Genomic DNA, 12,616 nt, shown 5'->3' with positions numbered 1-12,616 from the left:
CAGCCCTGCCTGTTTGTCGATGCTCTAGAAGTTCATGCTTGTTCCCTCTTCAAGCAGGCCACTCGGGGGAGCGGGTTGTGGGAGTCCTGCTGCCGTACCGAAGGGCTCCCCCAGGCACTTCGCGGCTCGCCCTTCCCAACGTTTTATTCCCGGCTCCCGAGCAGGGCCGGTATCCAAGAAGCACCAGCTGCATCGGGTTTCCCCCTCCCGTCCTCTCTCCCTCCGTGGCCCGGGGCGGGTCAGAGGATGGGTGCCCTCCAACCACGCTCCCTCCCCTGACGGCGGCCCCGCTGGTAGGAAGTTTTGCCCCCGCCGAGAAGGACGGGGTATGGGGGGGAGGGGTTTTGTCGTACAGGTGACAGGAGTTTGGGCTGCTCTTGGGGAGTTCCTTCCTCCTCCTCGAGGGGCGGGGAGGGCAGGGAGAGGGGAGTCAGTCCCGTTCCACACCCCGGGGCAGAGCAGCAGGGCTGGGAACAAGACGGCATAGGCTCTGCGTGTCCCCTGGTCAAAGGCAGTCTGATGTGACTCTTGCCCCCAGGTGTCCCCCCCACGCCATTCCCGTGTCGTCGTGCCCCCATCCCGCTCCCCCACCCCTGACACCCCGTGTCCCTCTGCTCTTCGCACTCCCGCGACGCCAGCAACAGGCTGCTGGGCTCGGGACCGGGCAGTGCCGGGCACAGTCCCGGGACCGGAGCCTCCTCTTAGGCAGGATGAGGGAGTGGGAGATGATTCCCAAGGGGAGGGCAGACTGGGGCTATGCCATCCCCAGCCCGGCGCTTGGGCACAGTCCCAGGGCTGGAGGGCCGCAAGGATTCGCGTTGTCCCCCTCGGTATCATTTCATGGAGGCCCGGCTGAGGAATGGGGAAGGGGATGCGCGGATCCGGGGGGTGCTGGTGGGGGCAGCTCTGGCTCTTTGCTACCGGCGAGCGTAAACCTGCCGCCTCTTCTGCAGTGCCGCGGACTCGCGTCCTCCTCCTCCCATCCGCGGCTGCAGCTCTGCTGCTCTATCCCATTATTCGGGGAGGAATCAAAAAGAAATAAACAAAACCCAACACACCCAAGCAAACAACCAAAGCCCACCCCCTCCGCCCCAACTCACGGTACCCCCCCTTTCCTCCCACCCCCGGTCGGTGTGACTTCCAGGACCGGCTGCGCTTCTCTGGCCCTGGGGAGGGGAAGCAGAGCTGGGGAGGCGGGGGGAAGGAGGGGGCCAGGGCCAGGCAGACACAGGGAAAATCGCTTTTGTCTCCGGCACGGCGAGCGGCGCAGGGGCTCGGTGCTGCGGCTGCCGGAGCCCCCCGCTCACCCGCCCGCTCCGCTCCCCTCCTGCAGGCTCCGCGGCTCCGCGCCGGGGAGCGGGTAGCTCTCAGGCTTCTGAATTTTTCTTTCTTTCTTCCTTCCCTCCCCTTCTGTTGGTGTTATTTCTGCCTTTTCGGCGTAGAGGATCCCCCCACACGCACGCACGCTGCCCCCCCTGCCTGAGGGTTCTTTGGGTCCAGCCGGAATCCGCGCCGCTGCCGGGGATTTTCCCACCCAAGCTGGGGTCTATGAGCGGGAAGGTGATCAAGCCCAAAGAAGAGAAAGATGCTTCCAAGGGTAAGGCAGGCGCAATCGCTCCGATAAACAGCATGGTCCCCGGCCCGACCGCGGGCAGCCCGACCTTACCGGGGCGGGGAATGGGGGGGCACCGCTCCGCCGAGAGTCCATAGCTCGGGGGACCCCTACCCCTAGGCATGGGTGGGGGGAAGCGGTGCCCGGCTGTGCCTTGTACACAGGGCACTGCACCGGCATCCCGGCACGGGGAGTGTGGGGGTGCTCAATGCGGCACCGGCAAAACTATTGCCCCCCACACCGTGGGAAGCCTGCTCCCCGCACCGCGGACCGAGCCGGGGCTCGGCGCTGCAGGCGGCCCCTGTGTGCCGGGGCGGTGGAGCGGGGGGAGCCATCGCCATGGAGACGCGGAGCCGGGGCACCGCCAGTGCCGAGGGGCGGGGGGCTACATGTGCCCCCTTCTCCACCCCCCAGCTGGGACTGGACTCGGTGGAGGGGGTGCTGCCCCAACCCGGCTGTCCCTCCGGGGCCGGCAGGACAGCTGGGGGCATGCAGACGAAGAGGCGCATGAATGGGGCGAGGGGATACGCATGTGGGGTATTCTTTCCCGGGGGTGCATGCCCCGGGGGGTGCGGGTGCATGCACTGCTCTGAGGGGGTCCACACCCCCGCGAAGCTCCTCTGCGGAGTTAGGCCCCCGGGGCTGTAGGAGCACATGCGAGAGGTGGCTGGTGGCTCTCCAGCACTAGTTGTGTGTGTAGGTAAAGCTGTGCATCTCCTCATCCTACACCTGTGCGGTAGGGCTGGCGCTGCGGGAGTGATACCCAGAGGAAGGGGATGCTCTGGGCCTCCCTGGAAGAGGCACAACCTGCTCCTTATTCACTAGTTCTATAAATCATAGCGGGCACTTTACTTTTTTGAGCAGCCTACGAGGCCAGACCAAACCAATTCTTCCCTTCTGTATATATATATATATATATATTTAAGAACTTCTTGGTTTCTTGATGTTGAAAGTTTGTGTTTAACACTGGGTTTCAGAGAACTGTTTTGTTTTGTTTTCCTTCCATGTTTCCTTTTTTTCCCCCTTCCCTCTCTTTACAGTTCTCGCTGTGTGTTACAGTCACAGCCTTAGCATTTTCATCAGATTTTTATTTCTCACAGCACCACACTGAAGTTTACCATTCAGAGGCACTGCAAAACCTTACCTTTTCTTAAACAAACAAACAAAAAAGGCTTTTTTTGGTTCTTTTTTTCTTTACATTGTTTTCTTTGATGTTGAATATATATATATATTTATGGTGGCTTTATGGATAAAAATGCTCTTTAAATAATTTATGAAGCAACACAGAACAAAAGATTCCCACCCTTTCTGAGGAATTATTTTGCACAATCTACAACTGTGTTATAATCCTGCACAAAAAGAGTTTGCCCTGTTGGTGCTGTAGTTCCTTGAAAGCTTGTGTTCTTCCTTCCTTTCTTTCTTTCTTTCTTTCTTTCTTCTTTTTCCCCCACATCAAACTCAGTCCATTTTGTGCTATGATTACAAGTTTCAGTGTTACATTAACTCCCGTTTGAAACCGCCTGTGCAGAGGTTTGGGGATATATGTGTATTTCAGAACACAGGGGGCAAAGGCATTTGTATCTTCTGGTAATGAGTCAGTAATGGCTTGAAGTGCAAGGCATGGATTCCTGTGGTGACAATGTACCAGAAGGTGTATGTTCTGAGGATCCCAAGAGAGACAGCTCATGCTGGTACTCTGCTACCAGGAGACGCTGGGACGCTCCTCGAGCTCCTGTACAAAAACTTTCTGCCTTATCACAAAGCAAAGAGGCAGTTTTAGATAAAGCAGGAGGAGCTGGTACGTGTGTGAGGTGGTTTGGCGCTGCTGCAGAAAAGTGAGTGATGGCTGTGGTCTGTGAAAATACACTTTCAAAAAGGGTCCAGGTACAGTGGCAAGGAGGTGGCATTTACCAGACAATGCATAGTGTGGCACTTAGCAGTTAATGTATAGGCTGCATGGCCTTCTTTAGCCTCATGTCAGAGACTAAAAGAGGAAATGTTTGTGGTTTGGTTTTGGTTTTGTTATTTTTCACCTCCCATCTACCTGAATTTTCTTTTGGTGATTGTGAGTATTCACTGCCCTTAAAGGGAATGTTTAATTTTGATCTAGGCATAGGAAAAGCATTCTGAGGTTTGGTTCTTTTTTTTGGTATTGTTTTTTATTTAATATAATGGAACTTCTTTTTATATATATATATACCATTTATTGCCTATTTCTGCAGCCATACTGTGACACTAGGTATACTTCAGTCCTGACAGAAGACTGACTGCATGTTCCAGAGTTAGTTAACCACTCCTTCAAATAAGAATGTAATCAGGTTCCATATGAGACTAGCTTGTTGCAGTGATATACCCATGTGCCCACGCTCTGTAAGCTGTATGATGTCACTTTAATACCTGCTGTAAATGCAGGTGTCCTGGGGCTACATTTGCATAATAGATGTGAAACACACTGTTAGTGAGAATAGTGTCAGCCTTTCTGACTCCTGATGTCTTACAGGGTGGTGCATGAGAAGGGATTTCACTGTATCTTTCTGCAGAACTTGGGGAGGGCTGTGTTCAGCCCTAATGTAAAGAGCTCCTTGGTCTAAGTTGTTGAGTGGCACTTTCCACAACCAGCTTTTAGGTGGGTCTTTGTGGGAAAACCTGATTTATAGAGCACCTTGAAAAGCCATGGATTTTGGCAGGATCAGCACAAGTAGTTACTGTCTTGGAGCAGGTGTTTTCAGTTGAATTACCCTCTCTTGCAAAGCCTGTGGTGGTCTCAGTGGAGCTGAGCAGGTGTAAAACAAGTACCAAACCCTATTTTTAAAGAAATATTGGTTGGTTGGGGTTTTTTTTTCCCCCCATAGCTTTTCTTAAGCTAAAGGTGAGAGTAACTGCTCTCTTCAGAGTTTGTTGTCCTGACTAGAAAAAACAGTGATGACTCTTTCCCTCAAAATTTGGCTGCTTTTAAAACTGGCTGTGGATGTTTGAGAGTTAACTGACACAGCCTAAGTAAATCTTATGAATTAGCCTAATGAAGTCAGAGATGTGCACCTTTGCTTTCTGCAAAATGCTACATTAGCTACATTAAACAATGTAGAAGCATAAGATTATGGCAGTGATTTTTATTTATTTAAATACTTTGCTCTGGGTCCTTTTTGTTTGTTTCTTTTGTTTAACTCTGTGAGTGTCAGAGAGCTGCAGGATGATGCAAGCCCAGGTAGCCTCCAAGCTGCCTTGTGAAGGTAGATTGGGCAGTTTCGTTGCTCCGGAGTAGGAGCTGTTTGTAGTAGCAAGCAGCTTGTTTCAGAGAGCAGCCTTGTCCCAGCTGGTGGTGGTGGCTTCAACCATGGGACAGGTTCTTGTGTCTCTTCTCACTCTGCAGTCTAGTGGTGGCTTCAACCATGGGGCAGGTTCCTGTGTCTCTTCTCAGTCTGCAGTCTCTCTGGGATTAGCAGGAGTATGAGAATCTGGGCAATAAGAGCTTGGCATGGTGCAGTGGTAGTCTGATGGCTGGTAAGAGGTTTTCTTCAGTGAAAGTTGGTTTTGTACTCAAGAAATGGCTATGTTCCCACTGGCAACAGCACTGCTCTGACTAGTCAGGTGGTCTTCTGCCACACAGCTGGTGTGTGGAGAGCTACTTGTGTGGCAGGACAGGTGCCTTTCCCCAACTCTCCCTCAAAAAGCTTTTGCTTTGCATTGTGAGAGCAGTATAGCCAGTGTCCTCGGTGGGCCTTGGGGCTGTATCAGCACAACTTATTTTGAATAAAATATTTGTTAACCTTTTTTTTGAGGGAGAGGCATGGGGCAGCAGAATATAGGGCATTAGGAAGCAAGCGAGACCTGCTGAAGTCCTTATTCTTTGGATGTGGGCCTTAAGGAGCTTGTGCTGTGTGCTGTTACAGGCAGACTCTTCCCAGAGGCTGCTTTGCAGTTTCTGTGGCTTCTCCACGGAAAGTCAAGAGACCAAGTAGAGAATCTGAACCTAAATCCAGGCAGTGGATTCATCAGCATTTATTCTTCTTTTTACCAGTTGGATTATGTACTGCTGCCTTCCCCTTGAAACAGATGCATGAAGGGTCTCTTCCTGTCACTGTGCTCTCACCACAGGAAACTTCGATAGCTTTGCCCAGAAGTCTGTAAGCAGTGAGAAAACGCGGAGTGTATTTCCTTCCACAGAAAGCAAATTAGGAGGAGTATTTTTGAAGCTGATAGCTTCTAATCTGAGAAGAGCATGTTGAAATAGTGACAGTAAGGGTGAAGGCTTCGGAAGTGTAGGTACTGTTCTAATTTAGTTACAGCAGAAAGCAAAGCACTTTTAAGAAAGCACTTGGCAGGAGAAATAGAAGTCAGAATTTTGAGGTATCTATTACTGCTTTCCCTGGCTTTATGGGAATATAATATAATGCAGCTTGTGATTGAAAGGTCTGTAGAAAAGCTGACAAAAATAAAGCAGCTGATCTCAACAGTTATATTTCCATAGTACTGAATCATGAGAAAGCAACTTACTTCAAGGACTGAAGAAGAACTGTGCAGAGGCAACATGTAAGCTGACCATGTCTTGGTCTGAGTCCACGGAATCAAAATTAGCAGCAAGCGCAGACCCATGAGAGAAGGGGGAAGGGAGCATGGTGCAGGTTCCCTTATCTGCTGCTTGGACAGTTCCTGGGGGAGACAAGGCATTTCTTTGTCTTTTTGTCAGGAGTTTGGATGCCAGTTCTTTTGCATCCCAGACAAAAAGTCCCACCACACTTCACCAGCAGCCACGGCTGGACTTATGAACTGTAGTTTCTGTTCAGACAAGTGTTTGCTGGCAGCAGACTGAGTCTTACTGTGGTCATTTGATGCAATTCACTTAGGCATCAGAACCTGTGTTTGTTTCCTAAATGTTTAATGACGCTAAAGGCGTAGTTAAACTCAATGCTTGTCTTTTCTTCACTTTACACTAGAAATCTCTGTGCCTCCTGTCTGAAATTTGAGATTGCAGATCCACTTTGAGTAGATGCCTGCATCGCCCACTGGAAAGTGACAGCCAAAATCTGAGGCACGACCCACCCCATCCTGGATATTAATGTTGCAGGTTACAATAGATACTCAGCTCTTGGCTGAGGTCCTGATCCATTCAAAATTCCCCATTGACACCAGTGGGAGTTCTCTGTGTCTGCCCATGGCATTGCCTCTGATTAGTGGGTGGTTGTTAATGTGCCCATGCTTGGAATATTTACAGTAACTACCTCCTGTTATGACTCATTATCTGTGACTGGTTTTGGTTCCACAAACTACAGTAACGCTTTACAAAAGATACATTTACAAAAGAAACAAACATCCTTCCTTCTAACCCCCCAGCTGGTGGCCTCTGGCATCTGTTGGTAAAACATCAGCAACTAAGTAACCTGAAGTTGTCTTTGAGATCCAGATGCCAGCATGTTTCTGCCCCTGCTCTGAAATGGCTTTCAGTGCTAGCTGGAGAAATCCCAAGATAGTACATCCAGGGACAAGCTCCAAACTCTGGGCTTTGTGATGCTTTTGGTCCTTGTATGACTGCTGTCCATGCCAAAGAACTTGTGCTGTATGGAAGGTAGTAAAAAATAGCATTTATTTCCCCTTTGCTTCTGGAAGAAAACTTACGAATCGTTGCTTTTTGGCAGACACTAAATCTCAACTTCAAAGGAGTAAGCCCCAGACAGACGAAGCCTGGAGGATGGGTAGCCCCACAAAGCATTGCTGGGCTCTGCAAAGAGATGAGTACCAGCATCCACAGCAGAGCATAAGAATCCGTATGGCTCAGGCTTCTGGCATCTCTGGTCTGTGGCCATCCACAGTATGCTAGAGCCTGGTCATTGCGTGGATTTGTCTCATTTACTGGGAGTTCTTGCAAGGCACTGGTCTCTCTACACTTTGGCAATTTTGTGTTGCCATGCAGTCTTGGGTCAAATTAATGTTAATTTTTCTTCCTCCATTGCTCATTGTGTGTGATTGTCGACAGCGTGCTTTGGAAAACAGACAGCTCCAGAGCTAGAGGAATTGCTTCCCCTGGAGCATGGACCTGGCAAATCCTGTTTCTCTTTCACTGCAAGCAGCGAATCCATGCTTTTATAAACCCCTCTGTGAATTCAGGTGTGGCCAGTCCTGCATGAACACAAAATACTTGTAAAGGTAGGAGGACAAGCTTCACATCCCAGAAGTCAGGTGTTTTTGGACCTGGCTGTTTGGGTTTGTCACTTATTGTATACTGGGAAGGAATTGCTTTGATTACTGGATGCTTTTACAGATTGGTGCCTTCAGGTCTCTTTTGTGGGACTGCAGCTTTCTAAGCCACTCTTAGCTGAGTCTGGCTTTAGAGTCTGCATGCCCCAAACATTGTTTTTCTTTCCTCAACTGTATCTCCTAGCCCAACAAAATTCCTTACTTTCCCTAGAGGATATCTTGGCTAAGCTTACATAAAAAGACATGTATTAAAAAAACGAAACAACCAGAGGACTATGCTTTTTAGGGGATACTTTAGTTTTGTTGTGGAGTAACTTGGGTAAAGGGTTTCCTTAAATGGTGTGGTCTAGTTTCCTGCTCAATATTTGTCTTATTTTGCTGAAAGACATGAAGATGAAAATAATTTGTTGCACCCTCAGGCAGGTAACAAATTCAGTCCTTTCCATGAAGGGAGTTCTGATACTGTTCTCCACTTAATTAGTTTTGTGAGAGCAATGTATAAGGCAAGGTCAGAGCTAAGGGAAGAAAGAGCTGGCATGGATTGAACGCTGCTTACGTTATTTGAATAATTAGAGCATCACTCCGAGGTGGGAGGGAGCAGAAGGACTGAAATGAAGTAAGAAGAAGAAATATTCCTGAAATAGCAGTGGGGTTGCCACTGGCCTGGGTTGCATCATGTGTACGCCATCCAGAACTGACTGAACCCACACTAGCAGTGGTTCATTACCTTTGATGCTGTGGCTGTGATTGTAGCTGAAATGAAGATGTATTTATACAGATTACTCTCTTCTGTGGCCCCAGCAATCTCTAGATGCTTTTCGGCTGAGGCTCGACATAATTGATACAAGGCTCTGTTAGTTGCTTTAAGAATAAGTTGTTTAATCAGTGTTTGATATTTTTTGATATGTCTGCTTTCAGTTACCACCCCATTTAGGACAAATTTCTTTTGTCTTAGTGGGATCAGCTCAAACTTGCACATTGTGTAACGCTCATCTGACCTGAGTGACTCTTCTCCCAAGTGACAGCATGAGAGGAAATGGCCTCAAGTTGTGCCAGGGGAAATTTAGCTTGGATAGTAGGAAAATTTTCTTTCCTGAAAGAGCGGTCAGGCATTGGAACTGGCTGGCCAGGGAGGTGGTAAAGTCACCATCCCTGGAGGTGTTAAAAAACTGTGTAGAGATGGCACTTTGGCACACGGTTTAGTGGGCATGGTGGTGTTGGGTTGATGGTTGGACTTAATGTTCTTAGAGATCTTTACCAACCTTAATGATTCTAGGAGCGGTCCTCAGACGTTTTGCTGGCTTTCTTAAAATGATGGCTTCATCTCTCTTCAGGCTCTCTGTTGCCTGATTATTGTTCTTTGGAACAAGCTTGATTTATTATAATTGTTTCAGAGTTGTTGGTTTTTGAAGATGCACGTTCTGGTGGGTTTCTGTCTCCCTGTTCATGTAAGCTTTAAGGACTGGGACTGGCAACACAGATCTGGGATTTCATCAGCAGTCATGTTAGCACCCATGTGATTATTTTTCTAATCTTCCTCCTCCATCCCTGTAAAACATCCTGTGCCAAGAGGGAAAATACTCATGTGGGTGGGTTGACCGTGGCCAGCTGCCAGACGCCCACCAGGCTCCTCTCTCTCTCTCACCCTTCTGAGTAGGACAGGGGGAGAAAATATGATGGAAAAGTTCCTGGTTTGAGCTGACAGAGACAGGCTGATCACTTACTAATCACAGACATGGGCAAAACAACCTTGACTTGGGAAAAGTTACATTATTGCCAATTAAAGTAGAGCTGAATGGTGAGAAGTAAAGGCAAAAATTAAAATACTTTTCCCACCACTCTCCCTTTACTCCAGGCTCAACTTCACTGCTTCATTCCCAGCTCCTGTACCTCCTCTCCATGCCACAGCAGGGATAGGGAATGGAGGTTGTCACTGCTGGGCTTCGTTGTAACCTCCATTTGTGCTGTTTGGGAACTGGCTGGAACTGGCCAGAGCTGGCTGGAACTAGCTGTGTCCAGTTTGGGGCATCTCTGAACTCACCTCGCAAAGCCCCAGCTGATGCAGTCAGGACATTGTGGAACTGGCCGGAACCAGCTGTGCCCAGCTTGGGGCAGCTCTGAACTCACCTGCAAAGCCCCTGCTGATGTGGTAGGGCTGTGGGGCTGTTGTGGAACTGCTTGGAACTGGCTGTGTCCCGCTTTGGGCAGCTCTGAATTCAACTTGCAAAGCCTTTGCTGATGCAATGGGGTCATTGCAGACCTTGTTGGAACTGGTTGTGTCCAGCTCGGGGCAGCTCTGAACTCACCTGCAGAAGCTCCTGCTGATGCAATGGGGCTGTGGGGCTATCGTGGAACTGGTTGGAACTGGCTGTGTCCAGTTCCAGGCAGCCTCAGCATTGCCTCGTAGAGGCTCCTACTGAAGACACCTGGACACAAACACATTGTGGCAGAAGGGGCTTTATGGCTTGGCTTCAGCTTCTGATGATGAAGGTGACCTGCTAATTGTATTTTCATTAGGCTGGGCCAAGTGAAAGAGATTGAACAAGAAATTCTTTCTTCCTTGTGGAAGAAGGTGTTCCTGGTGTGCCAGTGGTTTCACCTCTGACCTTAGCAACTCAAGCAGGAGGAGGAGGAGGTGATGTCCAGAGAGGCTGTGTAGTCTCCTCTGCAGACTTTCAAACCCACCTGGCTGAGATCCTGCACAATCTGCTCTGCTTTTAGCAGAGACATTGGACTAGCTGATCTCTAGAGGTCTATTCTGACCCTCACCATGTTGGGATTCTGTGACAGCCACAGGCTTTCTGCTTCTGGGAGGTTCATGGCAGTTTTATCCCACTCTTGGTTTAATTACAGAAGTTTAGGAGTTGTGAACAGTTTTCCCCTGCCTCCCATAGTCTGTGTTTGCAAATCCAGGGGCAGTTAGCAGTGATCTGGGATTGCTTTGACTTTTATTTACCTTTTTTCCCTGTTCTTTTTTGCGCATCGAATCCTCGGAGTTTTGCCTCTTCTGTTGGAGGTGACGTCTTTTTTTCCCCTCAAATGCTAGGAACATTTCTGATTGTTGCTAAATGAAGGGGGAAAGTGCAGGATGTGCTTTCACAAGAAAGATACCAATGAAAGAAAGTATGAAAGAACTGGAATGAAAAGTGTGACAGAAGAGGGAGTGGGAAGACAGCTGGTAGCAGGAAGGAGAATTGAAGACTGAGCTCCAAGTGACACTCTCTTAGCTGCCCAGCAGACACACAACTCGAGGATGATTAGGGGACTGGAGCACTGCCTTGTGAGGAGAGGCTGAGGGACCTGGAGCTTTTTAGTCTGGAGAAGAGAAGACTTAGAGGGGATTTAATAAATGTTTATAAATACCTGAGGGCTGGGTGTCAGGGGGGAGGGGACAGGCTCTGCTCACTTGCTCCCTGTGATAGGACAAGGAGCAATGGATGTCAGCCACAGCATGGGAGGTTCCACCTCAACACAAGGGGAACTTCTGTACTGTAAGGGTCCCAGAGCACTGGAACAGGCTGCCCAGAGAGGTTGTGGAGTCTCCTTCTCTGGAGACTTTCAAGGCCTGTCTGGATGCATTCCTCTGTGACCTGAGCTAGATTGTATGCTCCTGCTCTGGCAGGGGGTTGGATTCAATGATCTCCTTGGGTCCCTTCCAGCCCCTGACATCCTGTGAACTGGAGACAGAGCTTTCTTCTTTTTGTTTGTTTGTTTGTGGTTTTTTGTTACTGTTTTGCTTGGTTGCTTTGGTTTTTTTCCTGCCACTTTTTCAGGAGTTATCAAAATCTTTGAAGGTGGCAGGCACCTCTTTTTATTATTATTGTTTTTTGGTGTTTGTATTTTTTCTCCCCCCTTTCATCTCTGCATACTTCACTGCTTCATACTTGGCCACAATGTGTGCTCAAGTAGCTTAGGCTAGATTTTCTTCCACACGTTGTCAGCGTGCTCTCAAATTGCTTACGTAGTAACATTATTCCCCCACCCCCCCCGCTTTGGATCTTACATCTGCTGTGGATTTCTGTGCAGCTCACTTTTCTGTTCAACAGACAGATTTCTTGTGTTGCTGTTGTATCTCAGCCTGGCCAAGCTGTGCTACTCTGCTGCCCTGTGAATGTTGAATATTTTAATTGTAATTATACACAGCGTTCCCAACTGCTGTCACTTAGACTTTGTTCCTTTGAGTGCTGCGAGAGAGTAAGGAACTATGATGGAGCCAATTGCCACTGCAAGCCATTGTCACTTCTTATGGGGTGCAGAGCTGCACTACCTGAACCGTGAAAGTCTTTTCTAGTGAGACAAAGATGTGGTGGCATTTTGGGGAGTTGTAGGGTCAGTGGGAATTGCAGGTGTGTCCACTTCCTAGGGCAATCAGGATCTGTGGTTGCTGGAGACCATCATACAGTGCAGGTGCTCCTTCCTGCAGATGCTGAAGTCGAGTTTCTTCTGACTGTAAACAAGAGAAAGGTCTCTGCAGCCATACTGATGTACAATCAGTGCAGGTTTGTCATGTGCTCTGCTTTACGTTTGCTTCTCATCTTGCACACGAGTGGCTGAACATTCAGAGCCTGCCAAAAATAGCCAACTGTTTTCAAGTGATTGGGCAAGGAGAACTGGAACAACTTTCATTTGCTGCTCCCTTTCTTTCCTCCTCTTCCCTCTCCCTCCTTGCTTTCTGAAGAAAGGATGTTTGTTTGTGGTTTGGGTTTTTAATTTATTTAGGAGTTTAATTTATTTAGGAGAAGGTCAATAAGAGGTAGTAAAAGTGAGGTCCAAAGGGATCAATAACAAATCTCTTCTAGGAAGGCTTCAGGG

The 12,616-nt window shown here is 48.7% G+C and overlaps 1 protein-coding gene across 3 annotated transcripts in view; it reads left to right on the top strand.

Annotated features, from left to right (window-relative positions):
• The first annotated feature begins 278 nt into the window (after nucleotides 1–278).
• The window catches only part of FGF13 (fibroblast growth factor 13), a 354,638-nt gene continuing 342,300 nt past the window's right edge, over nucleotides 279–12,616 (top strand). For 2 of the 3 annotated variants that reach the window (XM_068151803.1, XM_068151798.1), the window contains exon 1: nucleotides 1,225–1,597. In XM_068151803.1, coding sequence (XP_068007904.1) covers nucleotides 1,549–1,597 — 49 coding nt within the window. In that variant the 5' untranslated portion in view covers nucleotides 1,225–1,548. Of the gene's footprint in view, nucleotides 294–1,224; nucleotides 1,598–12,616 lie in introns of those variants that run through there. The other variant, XM_068151800.1, reaches the window with a different exon arrangement.

Source organism: Melanerpes formicivorus, unplaced genomic scaffold, assembly GCF_026170545.1.
Source record: "Melanerpes formicivorus ecotype bairdi unplaced genomic scaffold, bMelFor1.0.p_v2 SCAF_22, whole genome shotgun sequence".
NCBI classification, from domain to species: Eukaryota; Metazoa; Chordata; class Aves; order Piciformes; family Picidae; genus Melanerpes; species Melanerpes formicivorus.
The sequence above is the reverse complement of the archived record's forward strand: the minus strand, read 5'-3'. Positions and strand labels throughout refer to the sequence as shown.